General features: G+C 51.4%; 2 protein-coding genes across 9 annotated transcripts; one reads left to right on the plus strand and one right to left on the minus strand.

Annotated features, from left to right (window-relative positions):
- Window positions 1–5,724: 5,724 nt before the first annotated feature.
- On the plus strand, window positions 5,725–9,093 carry NHP2 (NHP2 ribonucleoprotein). 2 transcript variants are annotated; one of them, XM_035013919.1, is made up of 5 exons: window positions 5,725–6,015; window positions 6,096–6,165; window positions 8,069–8,174; window positions 8,741–8,906; window positions 8,953–9,093. In XM_035013919.1, exons 1-4 carry the CDS (start codon window positions 5,856–5,858, stop codon window positions 8,864–8,866), a joined length of 462 nt encoding a protein of 153 aa, XP_034869810.1. In that variant the 5' UTR covers window positions 5,725–5,855; the 3' UTR covers window positions 8,867–8,906; window positions 8,953–9,093. The 2 variants fall into 2 exon arrangements, with proteins under 2 accessions (XP_034869810.1, XP_034869811.1); XM_035013920.1 differs by lacking the exon at window positions 8,953–9,093 and having other exon boundaries at window positions 8,719–8,906.
- On the minus strand, window positions 9,081–27,435 carry RMND5B (required for meiotic nuclear division 5 homolog B). 7 transcript variants are annotated; one of them, XM_035013916.1, is made up of 10 exons: window positions 27,383–27,435; window positions 20,697–20,847; window positions 14,774–14,919; window positions 14,512–14,652; window positions 13,901–14,001; window positions 13,550–13,716; window positions 12,511–12,676; window positions 10,777–10,879; window positions 10,516–10,670; window positions 9,081–9,921 (listed from the first exon to the last, which is right to left on the minus strand). In XM_035013916.1, exons 2-10 carry the CDS (start codon window positions 20,833–20,835, stop codon window positions 9,813–9,815), a joined length of 1,227 nt encoding a protein of 408 aa, XP_034869807.1. In that variant the 5' UTR covers window positions 20,836–20,847; window positions 27,383–27,435; the 3' UTR covers window positions 9,081–9,812. The 7 variants fall into 7 exon arrangements, with proteins under 7 accessions (XP_034869807.1, XP_034869806.1, XP_034869808.1 ...); XM_035013915.1 differs by having other exon boundaries at window positions 27,086–27,416; XM_035013917.1 differs by lacking the exon at window positions 27,383–27,435 and adding an exon at window positions 22,995–23,081.

Raw genomic sequence — 27,435 nt, forward strand, 5'->3', positions numbered from 1 at the left:
CTGACCCCATAGGACCGGTGTCCTTTGCAGGAGAGAGACGCCCAGAAAGCAAGCACATGAGGAGGGAGGCAGAGGTGGGAGTGACATGTCTATAAGCCAAGGAACACCAGGGCCTGGCAGCCATTCCAAGAAGCTAAGAGAAACGCAGGGACCACATGTTCCCCTAGAGCGTTCATAAACAGTATGTCTCTGCTGATACTTTGTGTTTGGATTTCTCATCTCTAGAATGGTCAGATGATACACCTGTGCTGCTTTAAGCCACTCGCTTTGTGGTACTTTATTAGGGCAGCCCTGGGCAGCTAAGACACCCAGTCAGTCGGTTCCCAGTCCCTGCTCATTGAACAGATGAATACATCCCACTCCTCCCCACTTCCCCCACCCTGCCGCCCCCTGCCGGCAATCTATCAGTGAGAGAGAAAGGAGAAAAGAAGGAGGCCCACCCCTCACATTGGAGGGGTTCAGAGCAACAGTACGGATGGAGCCCCTGAACCCCCTCTTCTATTCCTACCAGCCCCCCTCTATTCTTATAGGGAGGGACCCACTGGCACATAGGTGGATGCCCTAAGCCAGATGTCTGCAGTCTGTCCACACGCTGCCCACCCATACCTCAGCCGCCCTTTAGATCCATGGGGACAGCTTTCCCTCAGAAGAGTAGATTGTGGGAGAGGGCTGAGCAGGCCCTGCTAATGGACCGGCCGGAGGACTGGGGGTGGGGGGACCTGAGCTCCAGGCCTTGGGCCTGCACATTTCCGCACCCTGGCCCTCTCAAGCTCAGGCCCAGGAGAGAACCGCCACACAGCCAGCAGAAGCCTAACAGCAGCCCCGGGGGCTTTCCTGGCAACAGACAGCTCCTTCAATCCTCATCTGATTTTAAAGGCAAGAAACCAGCACAGTAACGTTAAACAATTTGCCCAGGGGGAAAAAAGCTGATAACCTGTATACCTGGGATTCAAATCCTGGCCTGTTGGACTCCCAGAGCCTTTGTCTTTCCCGGTATCAAGTCTTTCCCCAGGCTTGGTTTTATTTTATTCTTTTTTAAAGACTTTATCTATTTATTTGTCAGAGAGAGAGAGAAAGCACAAGCAGGGGGAGCAGGAAACAGAGTGAGAAGCAGGCTCCCCACTGAGCAAGGAGCCCGACACGGGACTTGAATTCAGGACCCTGGGATCATGACCTGAGCTGAAGGTAGACGCTTAATGACTGTGCCACCCAGGCATCCCCCCAAGCTTGCTTTAAAACTGGTGAGCTGCCAAAGCCCCAGTAGATACCAAAAATAGTTCAAAAAGAAATTAAAAACAAGCAAGCAAATGCTACAACCATCAAAACAGTTTAGGACTGCCCAAACCCATATTAGAATCTAGTATGCAACAGAGGCATTTTAAATGAATGCACAGCACCAGTAAGAGTTCAGTAGATGGCATCAGGACAATGGCTCAGCCATCCGGAAGAAAATCAAGCTGGAGCCCAGCTTTGCTCCTAACATCACATTAAACCTGATGGATCAAACATTTTCATACAAACAGTGAAACCACAAAAGCACTAGAAAACTTTCCTTAAAGTCCTAAAAGCTTTTCTAAAGCGGTAAGAGACAAACCCTACAGAAAAACTGGACAAGAATAGAACACAAAAGAGCTATAAAAATATGAAATATCCAGCTTCCCTGAGAACTAAAGAAATGTAAATGAACACAAGACACCATTTGTCCCTACTGGATCATCACCAACCTTCTCCCTTCTCCAAAAAGTTGCAAAAACCCAGTCTTGGCAAGTGTTGGCGAGATACTATTTGGAGCAATTATAAATCGTATCTCTCGGGGTGCCTGGGTGGCTCAGTTGGTTAAGCATCTGCCTTCAGTTCAGGTCATGATCCCGGGGTCCTGGGATCAAGCCCCGCATCGGGCTCCCTGCTCAGCGGGGAGTCTGCTTCTCTCTCTGCCTGCTGCTCCCCCTGCTTGGGTGTTGTCTCTCTCTCTGTGTCAAATAAATAAATAAAATCTTTATATATTTTTTTCAAGTTTTATTTATTTGACAGAGAGAGACATAGCGAGAGCAGGAACAGTGGGAGGAGGGGGAGTGGGAGAGGAAGAAGGAGACTCCCGGCTAATCAGGGAGCCCGATGCGGGGCTCGATCCCAGGACCCTGGGATCATGACCTGAGCTGAAGGCAGACGCTTAACAACTGAGCCACCCAGGAGCCCCTAAATAAAATCTTTAAACAAACAAACAAACAAAAAGTCATCCTCAAGGGGCACCTGGGTGTCCCAATCAGTTGTGCTGGACTCTTGATTTCAGCTCAGGTCATTTGATCTCAGGGTCTTGAGATCAAGCCCCACGTCTTGAGATCCCACGCTCAGTGGGGAGTCTGCTTGAGATTCTCTCTCTCCCTCTCCCTCTATCCCTTTCTCCCCCCTTGTGCTCGTGTCCTTGCTCTCTCTCTCTCTCAAATAATCTTTTCTTTTTTTTAAGATTTTTTATTTATTTATTTGACAGAGAGAGAGAGGGAATACAAGCAGGGGGGAGTGGGAAGAGGGAGAAGCAGGCCTCCCGCTGAGCAGGGAGCCCGATGTAGGGCTCGATCCCAGGACCCCAGGATCATGACCTGAGCTGAAGGCAGATGGTTAATGACTGAGCCACCCAGGCGCCTCTCAAATAAATAAATCTTAAAAAAAAAGTCTTCCTCAATTTAAAAATGGGCAAAAGATCTGAATAGATGTTTCTCCAAAGGAATGCAAATAGCTTACTGGAAAGTTGCTCAGGATCATTAGCCATCAGGGAAATGCAAATGGAAACCACAGGGAAATTGAATTTCACAACCACTGGAATTACTACAATAAAAAAGTCAGATAACATCAAGTGTTGGTAAGAATTTGGGGAAACTGGAATGCTCGTATGCTGCTGCTAGGAACATAAAAATGTGCAGCCACTTTGGGAAATAGCTTGGCGGTTCCCCAAAAACTTAAACATAGACCCAAGAATTCTAGTTCTGGGTGTATATCCAGGAGAATTGAAAACATATGCCCACATGAAAACTAGCACCACTATTCACAATAGCCAAAAGGTAGAAATAACCCAATCATCCATTAACTGATGGATGGATAAAATGCAGAATATCCATACAATGGAATTTTACAGAAAAATATTCACACATGCTGATACATGTTATAACATGGATGAACCTTGAAAACATTATACTAAGTGAAAGAAGCCAGACACAAAAGGCCACATACTATATGATTCCTTTTCAATGGAAAGTCCAGAACAGGGAACTCTATAGAAACAGAAAGTAAATTAGGGGTAGCTTACGGCTGGGGAGACTGAGGGGGTCAGAGGGTGACAACCACAGGGTGCAGGGTTTTTATTGAAGGGATGAAAATGTCCTCAAATTGATTGTGGTGATGTCTGCGCAACTCACTAAATATACTAAAACCACTGATTTGGGGGCACCTGGGTGGCTCAGTCGGTTAAGTGTCTGCCTTCGGGGCTCAGGTCATGATCTCTGTGCCCTGGGATCGAGTCCTGTATTGGGCTCCCTGCTCAGTGGGGAGTCTGTTTGTCCTTTTGCCTCTCCCCCTGCTTGTGCTCTCTTGCTCACTCTCTCTCAAATAAGTAAAATCTTAAAGAAAAAATAAAATAAAACCACTGATGTGTACACTTTAAATGGGCAACCTGTATGGTTTGTGAATTTTATCACAATTAAAAAAAAAATCACCCTCCCCAACTTTTCAAAAGATGGGACCTTAGTGCAGCTGGGTCCAACTTTCTCACTTTATAGACAAGGGGCTGAAGCCTAGAGAGTTTAAATGAATTGCCCAAAGTCACTTGTCCATTAGAGCCCTGGTCTACTGCCCATTGGGCATAGCCATATGGTCTCACCCAGTCTATACTGTTTCAAGTGAGCTCCAATAGCTGTTGGAAAGAAATCAGCAAAGTCACACAAGCCACTTCACACTTCGCATACAGGTCTGAGCCTGGTTTAAAAAAAAAAAAAAAAAAAAGGACGCCTGGGTGGCTCAGTTGGTTGGGCGACTGCCTTCAGCTCAGGTCATGATCCCAGAGTCCCGGGATCGAGTCCCGGGATCGAGTCCCGCATCGGGCTCCCTGCTCAGCGGGGAGTCTGCTTCTCCCTCTGACCCTCCCCCCTCTCAGGTACTCTCTCTCTCTCTCTCATTCTCGCTCTCTCAAATAAATAAATAAATAAATAAATAAATGAATGAATGAATGAATGAATGAATGAATAAATAAATAAATAAATAATGCATGGTGGGTGGGGCACCTGGGTGGCTCAGTTGGTTAAGCGTCTGCTTTCGGCTCAGGTCATGATCCCAGGGTCCTGGGATAGAGTCCCACATGGGGCTCCCTGCTTAGCAGGGAGCCTGTTTCTGCCCCTTCCCCCTGCTCATGCTCGCTCTCAGTCTCTGTCTCTCTCCCTCTGTGTGTGTCTTAAATGGATAGATAAAATCGTTAAAAAAAAAAGAAATTCCAAAGTGAGAACATTTATAAAAGGTCATTATCCTGTTACCTTGTGCATACAAATTGTTCAAATTATTTTTTCATTACTTATAGAACGCATTTTCATTGTTCAATTGACATACGTTGCTACTTGTGAAAACTAGTTGGGGTCCAAGGTTAGGATGGCTTGCATCCCGATTTTTCTTATTGAAATGCAAAATAGAAAAGACTGATTGGTTTTTTATTGAATGACTTTGCACTTGGTTACAGGGTTAAAAGTTCAATTTTTAAGTTGGCTTAACCAACCTGTGCTCCCAACGGCCACCTGCATACTTCTAAAGTTCCACTTACTGGCCTATTCCATCACCACAAAAATGTCAGGCCTACCACAGCATGATCAAAGGCAATTAATTTGTAGCAACGATATAATTCATATCCATCCAGTGTTCCAGGACACAGTGGAAGAAATTAGCCGGAGAAACGAGATCCACCTGAGTCTGGGCCTGCTCACTTCCCCAGCGTCACCGTCTACTGCTCTAGGGATACCTGCAGAGGGGGCGCCTACTCGGAGCTGTCCCCCACCGCGCCCCGCAGTCTCGGGCCCAGTGCCGACGCCCCCAGTGTTCCCGGGGAGGGGGGGCTCACGCTCTCCTCCCCCTCGCCCCCGCCGGCGTCTCCGCCAGGCCTTGGATTGTGCTTAATGCCAGGCAGCCGTAGGAACTAGGAGGAAAACAAAGGGAGTAGGGGAGGTCGACGGGACCGCAGTTTCAGATAGGGTGGCAAAAGTGAACCTCTCCCGGGGGGTAACATCAGTGCAGGTCGCTGCGGGAAGAGAGGCGCCCGTGAGTGGGGCCACAGAGAGAGCAGGGTGTGAGAAAATTTGCTAGAACGGAAGAAGCCCTTAGCAGCGCCAGGCTCAACCTTAACCTTGGCACACATGTGGCACCTCTCCCAGGACCACGTGAGGATCTTAGTCTAAGGTGGTTTAGAATCCCCGTTCTTCCGCTCCGCCGCAGACCCCGCCCCTCAGGCCGGAGGATCCCGCCCCCTTAGACATGTTTACGCCCCCACAGCCACAGCCTCCTCCTCCGCTCCCAGTACGCGCGAGGCGGGGCTCTCAGACCAGGCCAAGCCTGCGTCCTCGTCCCTTCCCGCCCTCGCCAGGCCCCGCCCCTCGCCTCCGAGTCCCCTGGGCGAGTCCCGCCCCTTCAGCCGAGACTCCGCCCCTCCCGGTCTGCAGTTAAAGAGCTGAGCGTCAGCGATTGGTTTGAGTCAGAGACTTCGTCCCCTAATTGGCTGTGCTGTACGGCCGGCTTCCCGCAGTACGAGATAACCCGGAAGTGATTCCTGAGGCCCGGGCCGCGTGGATTCGCCTGGCGCGGGGTATCCGTTTGCCGCGGCCGCTGCGATGACCAAAATAAAGACAGATCCGGACGGGCCGGAGGCTCAGGCGGAGGCGTGCCTCGGGGAGCGCACTTACCACGAGCTGCTGGTGAATCTGAACCCCATCGCGCAGCCCCTGGCTTCTCGCCGTCTTACGCGGAAGCTCTACAAGTGCATCAAGAAAGGTGCTTGCGGCCGCCGCGGTGGCCGGTGGTGGCGCGGGGGGCGGGCCGACGCCCCCCGATTGACTCTTCTGTCGTTGCAGCCGTGAAGCAGAAGCAGATTCGGCGCGGGGTGAAGGAGGTTCAGAAGTTTATCAACAAAGGCGAGAAAGGGTAAGGCCCCCCTGCCGCCGGGTGTTGCGTTTCTGGACGGTAGCACGGGTATCCCCACTGCTTGGGAGGTGCTCGGCGAAAGTCGGTAAATGTGATCCGCCCCCTATACACAAGGTAATGGAGCCACCGGTGAGTTCCCTCTGGTACACGTCACTCACAAGAGCTCAGAGGAACACCACCGGGAAAGTGAGTTCCGGGGCTCACGCAGGGTCGAGCCCAGCTTCATTGAACCCTCATAGAAAGTCCTGAGATACCTGCGAAGGAATGTACAGGGCGCAGTGAGAATGCCTTCATGACATCTTTCTCCCCGTCAGGCCGGACCCTAAAGCCTCTCAGTGCTCGGTCTCTGAAGTATCCCGGTACCTTGTTGGTGCTCAAGAGAGAAATCGTGCTGGGGGGATGTGATGCTTAGTGGGAAGTCTGACCTAGGGCGCAGGTGTTCTGCCAGAAGATACTGGGTCCCAGGCAGGAGAGAGGATAGTGGTCGACAGAAGCATTGCCTCTCCTCGGGCTTCCTAAAACATGGTGAATTGAGTTTTTGTACTCAGAGCTTTGCAGGCCACCGAGGGTTAAAGCCAGGGAGTGACATGATTGTGTTTACCCTTGCGAAGATTTTTCTGGCAACTCTGGAAAGGATCAGGGGCACAAGAGTAGACGAAATTGAGCTAGGAGGCTGCCCCAGTGTAGGAGAGGTGAGGGCGATGTTGATTAGGTTATTGGTGGCTGAAACAGAATTAAAGTGGGTGAATCTGAGAGGACTTTGGGACGCGGAGTGAGGAGGTCTTGATTCCAGCTGAGTAGAGGGCCCCCTCACTGATACAGTGAACAGTGGAGGGGCCCAGGTTTGTGTGGGAAGATCACGAGTTTGGTGCCTTTTAGACATGTGACACCCCCCTCCCCCCAGCAGAACTGTCAAATAGGCAGATGGCCACACAGACTGGGGGCTTGGAAAGGAGAGGCCAGGCAGAAGAGAACAGATTTGGGAGTTGTCAGCACATACATGGCACCTGATGCCGTGGCCGTGGCCCAGGTCAGCCAGGGAGAAGGTACTGAGAGGGCAGCCAAGGATTAGGCTGTGAGGAACCAGCACTGAAAGGCCACTCGAAGGAAGGGGTGCCAACAGAGGAGCCTGGAAGACAAAAGGAAAACTAGGAGAGTGGGCCCAGTATGTGGAACCAAGAGCTCTTTCCTTGTGTATGCCTCTAACCCCCCTGGACAACACTCTTCCTTGGTGTCTTCAGGACTCCGAAGGCCCTTGCCTCAGAGCCCTGACACCTTGCCAGCCAGGAGTCCTACCTGAGGGCTCTCGGGCAAGCCTTCAGAAGTTCCCTGTGACTCTGGGGACTGAGCTCAGGCTTCCCAGCCTGGCACTCAAGGCCCCGGGGTGTGGCTGCTGCCCATCTCTCTAGCCTCCTTGTCTGCCCCCATCCCTACCCTGGATTTCAAAGCCATCCCAGGCCCCCATCCACCAGCTCCTGGGTTATGTTCAGCCATTTGGATTCTCTCAGCCTCAAATGCTTTCCTCTCCTCCAGCCCCTTCAAGGGCTGCCTGACACCTTCATTCAGCTTTCTGATCTAGTGTCGCCTCCTGATTCCTTTTTTGACTCTCCAAGGAGAGCTGAGCTCTCCTCACTCCTTGGTGTCACTCCCATAGCTCACCTGTCCCAGTGGAATCCCACTTGTCGCCCTGCGTGGCATTTACTAATTTGCCAAGAACTAGGGCTCACCTCCCCAGAGGAAGTGATCACCAAACACAAATTTGCACGCACTTTCAGAAGGTGGGAGATTTACATCTGGGGTCCTTGAGGGCCGAGGCCATTTTCTCTGTCCAGAGGTAGGATAGCACTATTGACTGAAAGAAGGAATGGGCAAGTTAGAAATGACGGTGTTTCTCTCACCGCAGGATCATGGTTTTGGCAGGAGACACGTTGCCCATTGAGGTCTACTGCCATCTCCCAGTTATGTGTGAAGACCGCAACTTGCCCTACGTCTATATCCCCTCTAAGACGGTAAGGCACACACGATCCCCCCCGGATCTTGGTCAGCATTGGAGGAGGGGGATCTGGCAGCGGGTCTGTGGGAGCAGGCCATAGTGGGGAAAAATGCAGGCTTTGGAGTTGAGACTGATGTGGATGGATCCTTGGCTCTGCTGGTCCCTGGTTCAGTCTCCTTCTCGGAAACTGGGAATTCCTGCCCTTATGGACTGCAGGAATGACAAAGGAGGTGTGCTTGGACATGCTCCGTCAGTGCAGATGCCAAGCCCGTGTTAGTCCTGATGGGTGGTTGCAGTGCTCAGGGAAGAAGGGGGTGTTGAAGGGACCGTTAGCTGGCCTGGTCCTCACGTAGGGACCAGGAGAACACAGGCCCTGCCTCAGGCGGAAGCCTCTGGGACCAGAAGCCCAGTGTAGGCCCAGCATGGTGGGCCTGAGGCTTGAAAGTTGGCAGAGTTGAAATGCCAGTGTGACGTGTCTGAGGGCTGGATGGGGCCAGTGGGTCAGGGGTCCTTGACTCCCCGGCATACAGGCAGTGCAGCCTTCCCCCCCCCGCCCATAGGCCTTCCTTCCCTTGTCCGCAGGACCTGGGTGCAGCCGCGGGCTCCAAGCGCCCCACCTGCGTGATCATGGTCAAGCCACACGAGGAGTACCAGGAGGCTTATGACGAGTGCCTGGAGGAGGTGCAGGCCCTGCCCCCGCCCATGTGAAGGACTCGGGCACCTGCTCTGGAAGCTGCGGGGCTGGCAGTGGGCCAGCTGGCTGGCCTCCTGCCGCCCATGCTCACACATCTCCCTGGGCCCCGCGGCCTGCCTTCTTCCCAGGCTGCTCCATCAGCTCTTTCCGGAAGGCGGAGCCAGCATCCAGCATCTTCTGTTGCGCGCGTGTGCAGATGGTCTGAGAATGGAGCGTGGGGAAGTAAATGCTAAGACTAAAGTGTGCTGAGCCTGTGGGTTTGTTTTTCGCCAGCAGCTGCTGGTGGGGCCAAGGAGGTGGTGGGCAGGAGAGAGTGGATACAGCCTTTCTCACCAGAGAACCCGACGGACTCAGAAGTTGCTGCTTCTGCTGGGCCGCCGGGGCTGGTGCCAGACCCCAGCAGAGAACACTCTTTGCTGCCCACCCCAGGCTTCCGCCTCCCACTGGTGGGAGCCACACCATAAGGCTGCTGCAGCAGATGCCATACACAAAAGCCTGCGGCCCCTGTGTTGGGGACACCCCCATTCCTCCTTCTTCCTTCCCCTGCCCCTACAAGCCCGAAATGCCACTGGGAAACCTCTGGAAGCCATTTAGCCACGCATACAGCACATCTGAAGTAGGCATATGAAGCTAGGGACAAACCCCAGGCCAGCTCTCCTGCTTGGTGTAATGACCCCGGTGACCCAGTCCCTTCAGACGTCTCAGACTTCGGGTGTCTTCCTGCTCTCTGAGGCCCAGCACGGGGCTCAGTGTGGACACAAAGCAACCAAGCTCTAGGCACCCTGGAGTCAACCGCAAAGAGCTTGGGATGGAGGGTTGGATTCAGTTCCAATTCCGAACTGTCTCCTTTACAAGCTGTGAGCCCTGTAGGGCAAGTCCGTTCATCTTCCTAAATCCCCTCGCTCCGCTTCCTATTCCTAGTAAGGAGGGCATCAGATTTGACTCGTTTGTATAAAAGCATCAGGCCCGTGGTCTGAGGTGACATCCCTGGGCCTTTTCACCCAGGCAGAGAGGCATGCTGGGTTCTCTCTGGGCACGGTGAGGCTGCAGTAACTCCTTGTCCGTGAAGCTAAAGGCGGGTGAGGTAAGGAGAAGGCCTGTGAATATATTTGCTCAGTTATAAAACCAGGGCATTCGGTTCGAACCGGACTATTTACAGTGGGAACTGGATACATACAGTGGGAGGGGCGGGCACGGTGCTGGGGACAGGGCTGAAAAGGTCTGCATTGCTGGCCAAGTGCTTTGCTTCTCTGTGGGCTGCTACGAAGTCACTGGCCGAGAGAAACAGGGCAACCGCAGGAGTGCCGAGGCCAGTGTCTTCCTGTCCTTCCGGCCAAGGAGCTGGCTGCCTGGCACAGACGGGTTCATCTCCCTTCTTGGCCTCCGCCCACGGTGGCGCTCAGCCAGTCGTTCGGAAATGAACCACAGTCCACTGAAGCTAGCCACCCCCCACCGGGGCAGAGCAAGGCTCATGGGTGGAAAGCCCTTCTGACAAAGTTCCTTTGAGGCAGGTATCAGAATATGATGCGTTTCCCATCGGCTGGGTTCTGCTCCATGGGGCAGTAGGGACACTTCAGCCTGCACAGGGAGAACAGACAATGTCTTGGGGGCTGGCCGGTTGGGGGGAACCGAGCCAAGATGGCGCAGAGCCCAGGACACTTACTTTCCTCCATTGATGAGCTTGTTGAGGGCGTCTCGGGAGATCACGTGGCCACAGATGAGCTTGATGGGAGGGTTGGAATCTGACGTCTGCTGCCGGAGGATGGGGCACGCGAACACCGAGTGGTACCAGCACTTCATGCCCAGTTCAATCTCAATCTGGGGAAGCCAGCGGAGGACTGAGTCCCACTTCCAGCTTTGGCTGCCTTTCCAGGGCCTTCTGCCCACACACCCCCACGCCCCACCCCGCCCTGCCAGGCCTCACCGGTAGCTCGTCCTTGTGACTCCAGACCCCTGTGCACTGCCTCTGCTCAATCACAGCCTTAATGTTCATCAGCACAGGCAGCGCCACACAGCCAGAAGCAAAGCTGCGGAACAAAGAGCAGGGGCTGCAGCGGCCCACACCGAGAGCCCAGCGGACAGACAGAGGCACCAGCACACTGGTCGTCGGCCTGTGTCTTGGGGCGGGGTGCTCAAGTGGCACATGGTCAGACTGATCCTTGAAAATCTCCCCGGTCGCTCATAAAGCACCACACAGGTAGCTATGTGTGTCCGACCCTAGCGTCATTCTAATGCACCCCAGAGTTTGGGGACCTATGGGAAAAACAAAAGGAAGATCTAGGGAGCAGATACCTGCTCACCCAAACCACTGGAATGCCGCTGGTGTGATGGAGCCAGCGATCAGTTTCAAAGGGCCCCAGCCTGCCTGTCTCCCCCACTCTGCTGTCGTAATGCCCATCTGCAACCGGTTACCGTCAACGCGGACACTCAGACACGGGGGCAGATCCGAATCTCGCAGTGACTCAGGCAGGGGCGGGGAGTCAACTGGCTGGCACCTCGAGGGCTAAGTACCTATGATGCTCAGGAAAATCGTGCACCCGAGAACCATCGTGCGGTGTCCCTGGCGTTTCTGCTGGGAAACACTGTCCTTTAACTGGAAACCTTCCCCCTGGGGTGGGGCGGGAGATGCACTGTGGTGCAGCGTGGGATTCTGGGACCGGGTCCATGTGCCCTTTATTCCCTGCGAGGCCCTGGGCAAGTCCGCGCGTGCCTTGGGCCTGTGTGTTTTGTCATCTGTAAAATGAGGAAAACTACCTGTAATTCCTAGGGCCTCGTGGAGTCATGAGAACGTTACTGTGCAGGAGCCTTCCGGGGGAAAGGTCTCCATATGTGTTACTCAGGCACTTTCAAATCTCCCCAAAGGGAAGTGGTCTGAGGGAAGGCCAGGCTGCAGAGGGTCTTGTGATAACTCAGGGGGGAGGTGCAGGCAAGAGAGAGACCTCATTCAAAAGACCTTACAGAAGGGGAACCTTGGGCGCCTGGGTGGCTCAGTCGTTAAGCATCTACCTTGGGCTCAGGGATGGAGCCCTGCATTGGGCTCCCTGCTCAGCGGCAAGTCTGCTTCTCCCTCTCCCACTCCCCCTGCTTGTGTTCCTGCTCTTGCTATCTATGTCAAATAAAATCTTAAAAAAAAAAAAAAAAAAAAGGAACCTTGACCCTGCCACCAACCTTGCAGGCGAGACAGAGACCTCATTCAAAAGACCTTACAGAAGGGGAACCTTGGGCGCCTGGGTCGCTCAGTCGTTAAGCGTCTGCCTTCAGCTCAGGTCATAATCCCAGGGTCCTGGGATCGAGCCCCACACTGGGCTCCCTGCTCAGCAGGGGGTCTGCTTCTCCCTCTCCCACTCCCCCTGCTTGTGTTCCTGCTCTTGCTATCTCTCTCTCTGTGTCAAATAAATAAATAAAATCTTAAAAAAAAAAAAAAAGAAGGGGAACCTTGACCCCGCCACTGACCTTGCAGTGACGGCAGGCCACAACTCTTCCTAACCTCAGTTTCTCCAACCGTAAAATCAGATAATTCCTCCCCGGAAGCATGACTAAGAGAGCCAGTTTAGGTCTGAAAGAACCAAGGACCACCCCTGGCACATGGAATGGCCTCCACCAATTGTTTCCCCTGAGACCCTCCCACTTGTGCTGCCCCCACAGGGCTGCCCTGTACCTGACACTGAGGGGCGACTCCACCGAGAGCCCCAGCAGGGAACAAGCATCCCGGGTAAAGGTCTCGCAGATCTCTGCCCAGTGGCTGTTGTCCAGGAGGTGGCAGTAGGGGGACTTCTCCAAGCCCAGCCGCAGGTACACCAGGCTGCCCATCATCACCTGGATCTCTGCAAGGCAGGCACAGGTCAGGGCGAGCAGGGGATCAGAGGGCGCAGGCTGGGCCTCGCAGATCCCAGGCCCCTGACCAGGAGGAACGGGCCCTGAGATGCCCTCAGGCAAAACTGATTTTCACTAAAATCCAGTGTGGAGGCAGAGTCTCGGGGCTGCTTCTGCAGGAGAAGGACAAGCATCAGGCACAAGGCAATCCAGTAGGGAGCTGAGTTTGAGTTCTCTTCCCATCCTTCCAAGTGCACCAAGGAGCGAGTCTCAGGTTAGCGCTCACGTTTTTCTTCTCCAACACTAGCTACTCTCCCTTTTAAAAACTTTCAGGTGGTATCTAGATTTACTGACAGTGCTTGGTCTTTATGATTTCACAAAATGTGAGGTAACACATGGGTAGGAGTGGAGCTAGAGAACCAGTTACTACCAGTAGGAGTGGTTACTAATGGTGAGTATCTGGAAGGGGAGACTCCACAGACTGAGGTCTGGAAATCCTGGTGTGATGGAAGGAAGCTGTGGAGAGGCGCCGAGTGAGTCTTAAGGAAACGAGTGGGCTGCCTCTAGGTGGGCGAGGCCCGGGCTGAGGCGCAGCGGCACACATGGCCCTGTGTGCTGAGTGTGGGTGTGCCCCACAGCAGGTGTGCAGAGCGGCCTGAGAAGAAGCTGGAAGGATATGGCACAGGCGGATGCAGGGGAAGAGCGTGGGGTTTGGAGTTCACTTGGGAGACGGTGAGGGAGGGGTCAGAGTTCTCAGATTGGGGAAAGGCATCCTGGTTACACACAGCCCCTCAGGTGGGGCAGGGACTCGGAGCCCAACCCCCTGAGCCCTGCTGACACCTGCCGGAGCCCGGCAGCCCCCACCCCAGCACCTGAGCACTTACCTCGCTGGTGCAGCCGTGCAAACGGCTGAAAGTGCCGGGCATAGCTGAGGGCCTCCAGCTGCCTCTCAGGGCCGCCTGCCAGGAGGCGGATGAAGTGTAGGCGGTGCAGCTTGAACTCCAGGGAGCTGTTGAGCTCGAGCAGGCGCTGCCTGTGAGAGACAGCCCATCTGGGGAGAAAGGGAGCTGGTGGGGCAGGAGAAGGGGCCCCGGTGGAGCCGGGACTGAGAGGTGGGCTCCCAAAGCCAAAGTGAGGCCCATGAGACAGGGCTGGAGGCGTGTCGAGTACACCAGGTGACAGAAGACCACAGACGGGCCCCGTCCCCTCACTGGCCCATCCGAGGGCCAACTTACTCCAATGCCGGCCCTAGGTCTTGTTCGTGCAGAGCTTCCAGGATTCGATTCAACTCGAGGAAAGGCTGCTTAAAGTCCAAGTCCACGTTCAGTGTTGACTCCTGTGGGGAGAGCACAATCCCACCGCTGAAGGAGTCTGTTTCCAGAACATTCCAGTTCTGGAAGGCTGAGTGTTGCAGGCTGGCCTCCCGGAGCGCAGACTACAAAACCTAACCCAGCCCCAGGGTCTTAGAGACCTGTGTTGAGTAGCATGGTGAGAAAATGATTCCTCTTCAGTCCTCTTAATCACATTGAGAAAGTACCCTTACTTTTATTACTAGTGTGTTTTTAGCACCTAACAAGTGCTACTTTGTCATGTTACTAATCTCCCTTTTTAAGAAAGCGATATCAGGCGTCAGCTCAGAACCTTGGCCGGCAACCAACTCTAGCTAGAGATTCATGGCTTCACTTGCCATCGTATGTATTTTTAGAGCTATCTTCTATTTATGGCAGGGGCAATGATTTCCCTTCTAAAATAAGTTTATATAAAGAAGAGGAAACCAAATATAAAGACAGCCATCGAGTAGAAGCAGAAGAGACAGGTTCCAGCGCCTTCCCGGCGAGGCCATTACCTGGCACAGCTCCTCGGCAACGCTCAGCATACCCTGCTGGTACAGGTGCTCCACAATGGCCATCTGCAGGACCTGCTGCTGCTTCTCCCGAGAGTCCCACACCGCATCGGAGACGACGCCGCAAATCTCAGAGTCAAAGTTCTGACAAGGACAAGAGACAGGGCCCTGTGACTCAGCATTCGCCTTTCCTGCTGAGCTCCGCCCCCCAGGCACTAGCTCCGGGGTGTCCCCACCCCCAGCCCGAGGCTGCCTGCACGCTCACCCTGTCGATGGCTTTGCCCACTCGGGAGACGCTGCTGTGAATGTCCTTGTGGTCCGAAGCCAGTTTCTGCACGGTGTCTTTGATCTTCCGGCAGCACTGGGACATCACCAGGGAGAGGGTGGCTGACAGAGGGGTCCCCTGGAGGGCTGCAGGGAAACACTGGCAGTGAATCAGGACACAGAGGAGCACATCTGGCCCCTGCTACCTCTCTTCTCCACACCAGCCCAGAGGCCCAGGAGGGAGCCCTGAACTCCAGGGTGAAAGACCCTGGCTTCTGTTCCAGGTACTGCCACTTTTTAACTGCATGCCTTGGAACTGCTCAAGCAGGGCGAGTGGATTCATCTCTCGGTTCATTTCCTCACCTGTAAAATGGGTGACAGTACCGGCCCTGTCCTTTGCTGTGAATTGTAGCTGATTCGGCACTTCCTACGGGAAAGTACTTTATTTCAGCTCATTTAATCCTCCCCACTGTGCCCTGCAGTGGACACTGTTAGTACCCTGTCCTGTAGCTGGGGGAGCTGGGGCGGTAGCTTGCTGAGTGACAGCAATGACAGAGCTAAAGCACATGTTCCTCACCACCACACCGGATGGCTCTTTACTGTCTTGAGTGAGACACCACGTGTGAGAAGGCTTTGGGCCATAAGGCGCTGTCCCCAGGTTAATGCCTCTTACCAACCCAGAGGATACTGCCAGGGAAGTTCAGGGATGTTTCTGGCTCAGGACTCCAAGCCTGTGCGGTTCCCACCCCCATGGCTGGGCCAGAACCAGACACACCGCCAAGAGCACATGGGACTTGGAAGAGAGGAGGACAGACAGAACATCTGCCCCTTTCTCCAGCCCAGCATCTAGGTGCCTTCTTTAGATGGCAACGCCTTGGTTCAGGGAAAGAAACATGACCCAGGAGAGCCAGGGAGGGTCTCGGCTCCAAGACCAGAAGCCCTGGAAGAGAGATGCATTCTACCAAGTCACTGAACACAGAATGGGAACTGGAGCTGCTGGAGCACCGTGACCTCCTGGGGGGGGGGAGCGGGGGGGCACTGCTCTGAGAATGAAGACAGTGTAGACTGAGGGGATCCCATGAGCACCTGGATCCAGCCGGGCCTGGACATTTCAGTTACCTGAGTCCATGAATCCAGTGTTCCCCACCCCCGCCTGTTCATTTAACCTGGTCTGAGCTGGGTTGCTGGCACCTGTAACTGAATGCCTCTGACAAATAACGACCGGAGGCCCCCTACCTACACAGGGAGACGGGGCAGGACCACATTCCACTCTGACACTGCCACCCACCCAAACCCCAGCTTGCCACTCATCTCTCACATTCTGCTCCATCCAGGTCACAGAGGACCACACTGTACAGTCCCTGGCCACATTCCCTTTAGGACAAAGCAACAGCTCTCAGGAAACCAAAGCTCCCCATCCTTTCTTTAAAGTAAGCTCCAGGCCCAACATGGGGCTTGAACTCACAACCCCAAGATTGAAAGTCACATGCTCCATTGGCTGAGCCAGCCAGGCACCCCAAAACCAAAGCCTTTTAACCTGAAACCCCCAAATCTTCTCTGCCCAAGGACGCGCCTGAAACCATTAGCGCTGACAAACCCCCATCTGAGAAAACGTGGTCTCCCTGTAAACACCCTGCAGCAGGCCACCACCACCTGTTAACCAACGGCACAGCATAAGAGCGTTTCAGACCCAGTCTACCACATGGTTAACCTGCCATCGGAAGCAAGGACCCAGGCCTGGGCATTTACTACAGCATGGCACAACCACACGATGCAATGGTAAGCAACCAGTGCAAGAATGAGGCAGAATTCTACGTAGTGAGACAGAACACTCTCGGAGACAAACTGGAGGGGGGAAAAGGTGCAGGAAAGCACACGCTTGAGGCTACCCTTTGTGTTTAAAAAAAGGGAGGGGATAGACACACATGCCACCTGTGTGTGCACACAGATGCTGTCTGGGAGGCGTGCCGGGGAAGTTGGGGGCAGGGGTGACTCGGGGGGTGGGCTGGCGCACAGGGACTGGCAAGCAGGGCTGAAGGGGAGACTCACTTTCCCTGTAAACTCTTTTGACTTTGAAGTCTTTCCTATGTGCATGCTTTCTTTAAAAAAAAAAACATTAAAAGGAAACAAACTCTACTCTGCAGATTTGTTTTTCACAGAGGTACGAAGTGTAGCAATTCCGAAAATACTCTCTATGTACCGTAGAAATCAAGCAGATGGGAGATGTATTGCCGGTGTTTGGAGTCACCATACGCACTGTTGCAGAAAAGAGATATAGCTATGGATTGGGGAGGTCTAGGAAGAACTCTGTGATACAGGATTGAAAGTGGGGTATCTGTAAACTCATGGCCTGCAACATGCAGAGACAGATCTGTCTGCTAAAAAAACAGAAACAACGACACCTCAGTAACAACCCAGACCTTGGTTTCCAAATACCATTTTCCACCCAAAGAACATCTCCTTGCAGAAATTACTTACTCCAGGGATTATCTTAATGTGCCAGAAAGCTAGGAAGTGCTAAATAATAATAGTAATAAATAAAAAGGCTGGGCTAGGGTGCCTGGGTGGCTCAATTGGTTAAGTGACTGCCTTCGGCTCAGGTCATGATCCTGGAGTCCCAGGATCGAGTCCCACATTGGGCTCCCTGCTCAGTGGGGAGTCTGCTTCTCCCTCTGACCCGACCCCCTCTTGTGTTCTCTCTCACTCTCTCTCTCAAATAAAATAACATCTTTAAAAAAAAAAAAAAAGGATGGGTCATGTGAAAAGGACACAGGAGGATAAAGAACAAAAAGAAAAGTGCAACACCGAATATCCACATGTAAAAGAACGAAGTTGGATCTTACACCATATCTAAAAATTAACTCAAAACGGATCAAAGACCTAACTGTAAGAGCCAAAACTATAAACTCTTAGAAAACGCAGAGGTGTAATCTTTGTGGCCTTGGGCTAGGCAATGGTTTCTTAGATAAGACAACAAAGGCATAAGCAGCCCAAGAAAAAATAAACTGGACTTAATCAATATTAAAAACTTTTATGCTTCAAAGGATACTATCAAAATAGTGAAAAGACTGGGTGCCTGGGTGGCTCAGTCAGTTAAGCGACTGCCTTCGGCTCAGGTCATGATCCCAGGGTCCTGGTATCAAGTCCCACATCAGGCTCCCTGCTCAGCGGGGAGCCTGCTTCTCCCTCTCCCTCTGTCTGCCACTCCCCCTGCTTGTGCTCTCTCTCTCTCTCTGACAAATAAATAAATAAAATATAAAAAAAAAAGTGAAAAGACAACCCATATGATAGAATATCCAGTGTGGATCTAGTATTAAAGAGTACATAAAGAACTTGTACAACTCAACAATAAAAAGAGAAACAACCCAATTAAAAAATGGAAAGCAATTTAAGTAGAGTTCTTCGATGAAGATAAACAAATGATCAACAAGCTCACTCATGAAAAGATGCTCAGCATCATTAGTCACTAGGGAAATGCAGAGCAAAACCACAGTAAGATAGCCTTTCATACCCACTAGGATGGCCATAATCAAAAAGACAGATAAAAACAAGCCTTGGTGAGGATACAGAGAAATTGGAACCCTCATGCATTGCTGGTGGGAATGAGTAAATTATTGCAACTACATTTGGAAAACAGTTTGCCTGTTCCTCAAAAAGTTAACAGAGTTACCATATGACCCAGGACAGAAAAGAATCAAATACTGATTCATGCTACAACAGGTATGAACCTTGAAAACATGCTCAGTGAAAGAAGCCAGACACAAAAGGCTGCACATTGTAAGACTGCATTTATATGAAGTATCCAGAACAGGTAATCCACAGAGAAAGTAGGTAAGTGGTTGCAGGGTCTGAAAGAGGGGGTGAAACGGTGTGACTGTTAGTGGGGAGCATTTGTTTTTGGGGTGATGAAAATGTTCTGAAATTATACAGTAGTAATAATGGTACAACTCTGTAAATATACTAAAAATAAACTAAAAAACTGTACACTTTAAAAAGGTGAATTTTAATGTAAATTATAGCTCAATTAAAAAAAAAAAGGACATAGGAATCAGGGGTGACCTCTGGTCAAATCTAAGACAATTCAAGCATCAAAATAAATAATAACAGTAACGGATTTTAACCCAACGAATAAAATAAGAATCTATGAGGCATGAGCTGGTAATAAATAAGGGGAAAAGGAAAGCTGAATGCCAACAACTACAGTTGACCCTTGAACAACATGGGGGTTAAGGGTACCACCCTGTGCACAGTCAAAAATCTGTGTATAACTTTTGACTCCCCCAAAACACAACTACTGATAGCCTATTGGTGACAGGAAGCCTTACCAGTAACAAACACAGTCAAATGACACATATTTGGTATGTCACCTGTGTTATATACTGTATTCTTAAAATAAAGCTAAAAAAAAGAGAAAATGTCATTGAGAAAGTCATAAAAAAAAGAAAATGCATTTACATTACTGTATTTACTGAAAAACAAATCTGCATGTAAGTGGACCCGCACAGTTCAAACCTGTGTTATTCAAGGGCCAACTGTACGTAAGGAATGAGAGAGCAGGAAAAGTCACCCGTGTTGCTTTATAATAACTGAATCAGGCAAGAATCACCCCTGGGCCAGTGAGCTCAAATACAATAAAGTGCAGGCCATTTGTAGAGGCTCAAAGCATCTCCCCTAAAATTTCTTACTAATTAACTGTAAAGAAATATTAACTTTACACGGGGGGAACCTGGCTGACACCGTCTTAACCAAGTGATCACAGTTCACACTGCCAATCAGGGAACGAGCTGACACCCTGTACCTCCTGATGTGACTGACGCCCTGAGAACCAGATCACTTCCAAAGTATTGTGCTGCCCAAGATGCAACATCTGGGCGAGGAGGAGAAAACAGCAGGCAAGCCTAAACCAAGAGATATTCTGCAAAATCATTAGCCTTACTGCTTCGAAATCGTGAATGTCATGAAAGACAAGCAAGTGGGAGAAATGTCCCCAGCAAAAACCAAAGATGAGGGGCGCCTGGGTGGCTCAGTCGTTAAGCGTCTGCCTTCTGCTCAGGTCATGATCCTGGGGTCCTGGGATTGAGCCCCGCATCGTGCTCCCTACTGGGCGGGAAACCTGCTTCTCCCTCTCCCACTCCCCCTGCTTGTGTTCCTTCTCTCGCTGTCTCTGTCAAATAAATAAAATCTTAAAAAAAAAAAAACCCAAAGATGAGACATGAGAAACCACACGCAGTGCCTGATCTTGGATTGGATCCTAGAATGGAGACTAAAATTAAAATGTTTTCTGAAAATTATTGGACAGTGACAAAACTGAAGTATGAGCTATATTCATTAATAATACTGTATCAATGTTGAACTTCTTGATTTAATAATTACGCTGTATTTACATAAAAGAATGCCCTTGACCTTAGGAAATACACACTGAAAGTTTAGGGGCAAAGTGGTACGATAGCTGCAACTGACTTTCAAATGGTTAAAAAGTAAGAGTAGGCAAAAGAAGCGATAAAGCCAGCATGGCACTGTATCAGCAGTTGGTGTTTTCTGTAAATTTGAAACGATCTCAAAATGTCTTAAAAATTCAAAGTAGAAAAGCAAATGGAAAACAGAATATAAAATGAAAATCTAGGAACACTACATCAAAAACTAATGATGTAATGTATGGCCATTAACATAACAATAAAATTTTTTAAATAAATAAAATGAAAATCTAAGTGAAAATAATCTCAGGTAAACTAATAATTTCTGTTGGGCTTTCTGAAATAGCTTGGAATGACTTCCATGACCCCACCCGAAGGAGGCCTAGGCATCCACGGACTGATGTCCAAACCATCATCCTTCTAGAAGCCTGTCACCAAGCGGCCTTGGGGAGCTCCCAGGCCCCCGGGGAGGGAGGGTTGAGGCTCTGGGGGTGGGGGGGACACACGCACCTGCGCTGGCCAGCTCAGCCCTCAGCTGGCCCACGTAGTGCAGCAGCTCCTCCAGGCTCTGCTCGCAGTGCTGCCCGTAGGTCAGGAACTTCTGCAGGACCCTGTCCACCTCCCTCTCCACACTCGCACACTGCTCCATGGTGGCCTCTGCCTGTGGGCGGGAGGGGTCGGCTGCGGCAGGCCCCACCTGGGCTGGGGGGCTCGCCACGGAGGGTCCCCAGGTCCCCCTCACCACACCCATGTCATTTATCCTCGCGCAGAAATTCCCGGCTTAACATACGTGTCCACAGCGCCTGTCACCCCGAGCCAGGGTGCCCCGGAGGTTCTAGGCGGGCGTGAGGACAGGTGTTTTGAGTCATGGTGACCAAATTACCATTTCCAACTCTTTTCATTCTTTTGAATCAGGGGAGAGAGCAGGCCTCACAGAGTCCTCAGCAGGCAATGCTATCTACTAGAAATATATACAAATACCACCTATTTTCATATTGCATGTATGTTTATATACTCATCATAAGCACCTTCTCTTCAATTAGTGGACTTGGTTTTCCACAGACTACAGTGATAGAAGCCATGAAGGCAGCCCTTGAATGGCTGATAACTGAAAACCCAGCCTAAGGAACAACTGCCAAGCACGTAGGCCTGATGGGCTTTGCCCACCACTCCAGCCTCAGTCTCCCCTGCTGCTCACCCTGTGTCCAGCCAGCCAGAACCGCTGCTCCCTCCCAGCTCCGGGCCCGGGTTCATGCTGCTTCCTCTCCCTGATAGGTTGTTAGCCCTCCCTTCATCAACTGCTTGAGAAGCTGGCTCATCCTTTCCAGGTCGGCTCAGAGACCACCTCCTCCAGCAGCCATCCCCTTCTCCCTGCTGCCGCCTGGCTCCCTCAGCTCCTGCGTGGCACCCTTCTGTTTCAGTTTTGATCACCAGGTAAGGACCTATTTCAGGGCCCACCTCCCCCCCATCAGACTAGAACATCTCCTGTCGATGTAACACACCCCTCCCTCCTCATTATACCACTAAAAGAAAGCTGACTTTTTGGGGCGCCTGGGTGGCTCAGTTGGTTAAGCGACTGCCTTCAGCTCAGGTCATGATCCCAGGGTCCTGGGATCGAGTCCCGCATCGGGCTCCCTGCTCTGCGGGGAGCCTGCTTCTCCCTCTCCCACTCCCCCTGCTTGTGTTTCCTCTCTCGCTGTGTCTCTCTCTGTCAAGTAAATAAATAAAATCTTTAAAAAAAAAAAAAAAAAGAAAGCTGACTTTTCTGGTCCCACCAGCGAGGTGCCCTTCCTAAGTCCCTTCCACTCTGGGCCACTGCCCCCCTCTATTCCAGAGCAGCCTTTGACGCTGACCATGTGAACAGCCCTCAAAATGCTGGCGACAGACTTTCCTCCCTATCCTTCTGTCTAAAGGATTTGAAATGAAGGGCTCTCTCAAATGTTCGAATCTGGCCAGCTGTCCATTCTCTCAAAGAAGGGTACAGAGTAATATCACAAGAATCCTACGGCCAAGGTGACCACTGGGATGCTCCCCGTTTCACGAGACTCCCCATTCTCCCCGGCACTGCCAGTCCTGGCCTCATCCTCCTGGCCCAGCCCGTAACTACTGTCTCCTTATAGTGGATGAGTGGTGGGGAAATGGCAACCAGGGCCTGAGATGTGTTTTTGCCCTCTCTCCTTACGGTTGATGCCTTCACACTAGAATTTGTAATCATAATCATGATGTCCGGAAGACATGCCTTCCTCTTTGTGCCCCCTAAGCAAACACCCTATAACTGAATATGATCCATCATGAGCAAAATATACCAGGGACTCCTGTCTGAAACAATATCATAATCATAATTATTACTGCTATTATTAGTTATCATTTCATTGGGGCTTATTATGTGTCAAGCACCATTCTAACGATGTTGCATGCATCAACTAATTTATTTAATTCTTACCAAAACACTATAAGGTAGGTACAGTTATTAGACCCACTTTACAGATAAGAGAATGAGACACAGGAAGATTAAATAAGTTGCCCAAGGTCACGCGGCTGAGAAAGGGAGGACCTGGTAAGTGGAGCCAGAAACCCCTTCTCGGAAGCACTTCGCATCACATTACTCTCTGGACCAGCTTAACAGCCCACTATCTCACCAGGAAGGGAAAGTGGCCAAGATGTGTGGTTGGAATAAGTGTATAGCAACGATTAATGATGACAAGAAACGGGAAATTAACCACAGAGGCTGTGAGACGGTCACCTAGGAAAGATGGCAGCACAAGAGAAATGTTTGCCAAGAGTCTGGGAACCAGAATCACAATTTACCAAATATAAATACAGCTCAAGAAAGGTGAGGACTGGGGCGCCTGGGTGGCTCAGTCGGTTAAGCGTCTGCCTTCGGCTCAGGTCATGGTCCCAGGTTCCTGGGATCAAGTCCCGCATCGGGCTCAGTAGGGAGCCTGCTTCTCCCTCTGCCTGCCGCTCCCCCTGCTTGTGCTCTCTGCCTCTGTCAAATAAATAAATAAAATTTAAAAGGTCAGGACCTCACCAAGGTCAAACAGACTAGCCCTGCGGACACCATCTGATGAAAGGATTATCTCAGGGAAGCCCAAGTCAGCATCTTGAAATTGTATTAAAGAGCTGAGGAAGGGGGCGCCTGGGTAGCTCAGTGGGTTAAGCATCTGCCTTCGGCTCAGGGCATGATCTCAGGGTCCTGGGATCCAGCCACGTTGGGTTCCCTGCTCAGCGGGGAATCTGCTTGTCCCTCTCCCTCCGCTCCTCCCCCACTCATGCTTGCTTGCTTGCTTGCTCTCTCTCAAATAAATACAATCTTTAAAAAAAAAAAAAAAAAAAGCTGAGGAAGGAGATGCATAAGGATTTTCATCCCAGCACTCTGTATTGTGGTAGGAAGGGGCAGACGATCTAGGAGCCTCAGCACTGGGGGAACTGATAAGTCAAGTAAGTAAAACGTGGGAGAGGCATCTATGGAAACCTGCATAGCACTTAGAAACCATGTTCTAGATATACTCACAGGAGCATCGATAACATCCCCAAACATGGTACTGAGGGGGAAATAAAGAAGCAAAATGAACTCTAGGCAGAATACCATTTATGTAAATTAAAAATGTATACATGCAGGGGCACCTGCCTGGCTCAGTCAGTACAGCACGCGACTCTTGTTCTCAGGATTGTGAGTTCAAGCCCCATGTTGGGCGTGGAGCCTACTTAAAAAAGAAAGAAAAAAAAAGAAAATAGGGGTGTCTGGGGGGCTCAGTTGGTTGAGCGTCGGATTCTTGATTTTGGCTCAGGTCATGTGCTCAGGGTCACTCTCAGAGCGGAGTCTGCTTGAGATTCTCTCTCCCTCTCCCGCTCCCCACCTCGTGCATGTGCACATAGGAGGTCTCTCTCTCAATAAAAATTAAATTTAAAAAATCTTAATAAGGGGTGCCTGGGTGGCTCAGTCATTAGGCATCTGCCTTCGGCTCAGGTAATGATCTCAGGGTCCTGGGATCGAGCCCCGCATCGGGCTCCCTGCTCAGCAGGAAGCCTGCTTTTCCCTCTCCTTCTCCCCCTGCTTGTGTTCCCTCTCTCGGTGTCTCTCTCTGTCAAATAAATAAATAAAATCTTAAAAAAAAAAATCTTAAGAATAAATAAAGTGTGGGGCGCCTGGGTGGCTCAGTCGTTAAGCGTCTGCCTTCGACTCAGGTCATGATCCCAGTCCTGGGATCGAGCCCCACATCAGGCTCCCTGCTCCGCGGGAGGCCTGCTTCTCCCTCTCCCCTCGCTTGTGTTCCCTCTCTCTCGCTGTCTCTCTCTCTGTCAAATAAATAAATAAAAAATATTAAAAAAAAAAAAAAAGAATAAAGTGTGTCTTTTTAAAAATTTTTTAAAAGATTTTATTTGTGAGACTGAGCACAAGACAGAGAGAGAGCAAGCAAGCAAGCACAGGACGGGGGTGGGGTGTCAGAGGGAGAGGGAGAAGCAGACTCTCCACTGAGGAGGGAGCCTGACGTGGGGCTCAATCCCAGGACCCTGTGATCATGACCTGAGTTGAAGGCAGATGCTTTTTTTTTTTTTTAAAGATTTTATTTATTTAATTGACACAGAGAGAGAGAGAGAGAGACAGTGAGAGAGGGAACACAAGTGGGGGGAGTGGGAGAGGGAGAAGCAGGCTTCCCGCCGAGCAGGGAGCCTGATGCAGGGCTCGATCCCACGACCCTGGGATCATGACCTGAGCTGAAGGCAGTCGCTTAACCAACTGAGCCACCCAGGCGCCCCTGAAGGCAGATGCTTAACTGACTGAGCCACCCAGGTGCCTCTAGAGTGTGTCTTTTTTTTTTTTTTTTTTAAGATTTTATCTATTCATTTGAGAGAGAGCATGAGGGAGGATCAGAGGGAGAAGCAGACTCCCCACTGAGCAGAGATTCCCGCCGCCGGACTTGATCCCAGGACCCCAGGACCACGACCCAAGCGGAAGGCAGCTGCCTAACCAACGGAGCCAGCCAGGTGCCCTAGAGTGTGTCTTTAAAGAAAAAAATCTATGCATACAACCAAAGACACATGCAAACACATCAGAATGGTTTCCTACGGTGGGTGGGGGAGGAGGAATGGGGATAAAAGGAAATACATCAATAAATACAAAAGAGATGAAGGCCCTGCCTGAACCAATTAAATGTATAATGAACTGAGAAGTCTGATTAACTCAATAAAAAAATCTAAAATGAATTAAAGAAGCTGGGGAAAGTAAGAAAAAGAAGCTGGGGAAACAGAATGGCTTGCCTGTATCCCACCCAGAAAGTCCAGGAGGCTAACTCAGTCTGTCCCTGGTGAGCCACTCTGCCTGAACCCCACTCGGTCATCTGGCACTGGGGTGGATGAGTACGTGCATTTGTCTTTCACAACTTCATAATGAATCCAGTGGAATTTCATGTCCATTTCAAGCCCTCCTCCCCAAGGTCTCACCTGTACAGAAATGATGCACCAGGTGATCTTCAAAACAACACGTCAAATCCTGTCACCCCTTGACTCAACACTGCATGGCCTGACACACAAGCCCTGTGTAATTACACATTCGCTTCCTTTGCACAAGCTGTTCCTGTGTCCAGAATGCCCTCTGCACTTCTCTGCAGAGGCCCCAAGATGCAGTTTAATCACCAGCTCCCCGAAAAGCCCTCAGTGAAATCCCCCAGTCTCCTCTGCTTCATACACCTCTGTGGAGGACACCCATACCGCACACCTCTGAGTCCTCAGCTCTGTGGCACAGTAACTGCCTGTCTACAGGTCTCCCTGCACCACAGTGAGCTGCTCAGGCCTGGAGGCCAGTCTTGTCCTCTTTCTCCCCGCAGTGCCCAGCCCAGGGCCTGGTCCACAGTGACTGTTCAGTGAATGGTTGCTGATTAAATGGTGCATCCACATCCTAACTCTTGGGCTAGGGTGCCTGGGCTCAAACCTGCAGGGGGGTTGACAGGAAGAGTTACGACTGAAGTATTAAAATCCCCACTAAGGCATGCATGGGTTTTGTCCCCAGACTTCAGCATCGTGAAACAGAAGGGACCCTTCTGGGGCGAAAGGAAAGAAGTTTGTGCAAATCATAGAAATGTCCTCTTTGCCTGACACAGAACTGGGCAGCCTCCATTTACCAACTCTTACACTTCTGCACCCCTCAACTCTATCCATTCTCCACCCTACCCACCACTCCTCTGCTTAAAACCCAATAGATTCCTATTGTATTCAGAATAACCCCCCTTCCTTTATTTATTTATTGTTAGTAATCTCCACACCCAATGTGGGGCTGGAATTCACCATCCAGAGATCAAGAGTCGCATGCTCCTCTGACTGAGCCCGCCTGCCGCCCCCCCACCCTCCTTTTTATGGCCTAGGAATCTCTATATGAGTTGACTCCCAACCACCCCTCCAGCCTCATCTACCACTCTCCCCCCTTACTGGCTATACTACAACCACACTAGCCTCCTTCCTGTCCTTGACAAGAGTTTATTTCTGTCTCAGGGCCTTTGCACTAGCTGTTCCCTCTGCCTGATACAACTCTTCCTCAAAATGTTCCCATGACATGCTCCTTATCAGGGTCCTGTGTCCACGTCACCTCTTCAGAGATGTTCTCCTACCCGTATCTAATGCTGACCCCTCTGCTCCACACCCACGCCAGACACTCCATCTTATCACTCTGTTCCTTTTCTTCACTGCATATCTCTATTTAAAGTTTCAAATCTTTTTTTTTTTTTTTGTCATTAACGGAAACTAGAGGGAGGGCAAAGCTCACCATCTCCCCTAGGCTACAGCTCCTACTAGAAGCTTCACCTGTGTTAACGCGCAAAATAACTAGCAAACTCCCACTCATCCTTCCAAAGACCCTCCCTGCTCGAATGCCCCGTCTGGCCCCCTCGTCCACACCGGGTTACCTCCGACCCGACCGGGTCGCACCGGGACCGGACGTCTCAGTTCGCGCGACTCCCCTGGCAGAGGCGGCTCCTCGAGGGTCCTACGAGTCCGTGGGACTCCAGCTCCCGGCCCGGGCCCGACGACTGAACGGAAAGCCAGCGCAGGGGCAGGCTGGGGCCGCGGTTTGTCGGGGCTCCGGAGAAGGCCTGGGGCCTGGGAGCCCGGCCGAGCTGCCGTCTGCCTCGCCCCCGTCGGCCCGTCCGGCGTACCTCGCCCTCCGCCCGCACCTCCCGGCCCGGAAGCCAGCCGGCTCTCACCTTGTCCCCGCAGCCGGGGCCCTGGCTTCCGGCGCCTCTGTCATCGGAACCGG

The sequence above is a fragment of the Mirounga leonina genome, unplaced genomic scaffold (genome assembly GCF_011800145.1).
Source record: "Mirounga leonina isolate KUSES-001 unplaced genomic scaffold, KU_Mleo_1.0 Mir_168, whole genome shotgun sequence".
In the NCBI taxonomy this organism is placed as follows: Eukaryota; Metazoa; Chordata; class Mammalia; order Carnivora; family Phocidae; genus Mirounga; species Mirounga leonina.

Bases quoted from the DNA above. Each gene is read 5' to 3' on its own strand.
- NHP2 (XM_035013919.1), top strand. From the start codon at position 5,856: ATGACCAAAATAAAGACAGATCCGGACGGGCCGGAGGCTCAGGCGGAG. The intron at 6,166-8,068 runs GTAAGGCCCCCC...CTCTCACCGCAG, and splicing joins ATCAACAAAGGCGAGAAAGG to GATCATGGTTTTGGCAGGAG. The intron at 8,175-8,740 runs GTAAGGCACACA...CCTTGTCCGCAG, and splicing joins TCTATATCCCCTCTAAGACG to GACCTGGGTGCAGCCGCGGG.
- RMND5B (XM_035013912.1), bottom strand. From the start codon at position 20,937: ATGGGTGTGGTGAGGGGGACCTGGGGACCCTCCGTGGCGAGCCCCCCA. The intron at 14,920-20,696 runs GTGCGTGTGTCC...GTTTCCCTGCAG, and splicing joins GGCTGAGCTGGCCAGCGCAG to CCCTCCAGGGGACCCCTCTG. The intron at 10,880-12,510 runs GTACAGGGCAGC...TTTGTTCCGCAG, and splicing joins GAGTCGCCCCTCAGTGTCAG to CTTTGCTTCTGGCTGTGTGG.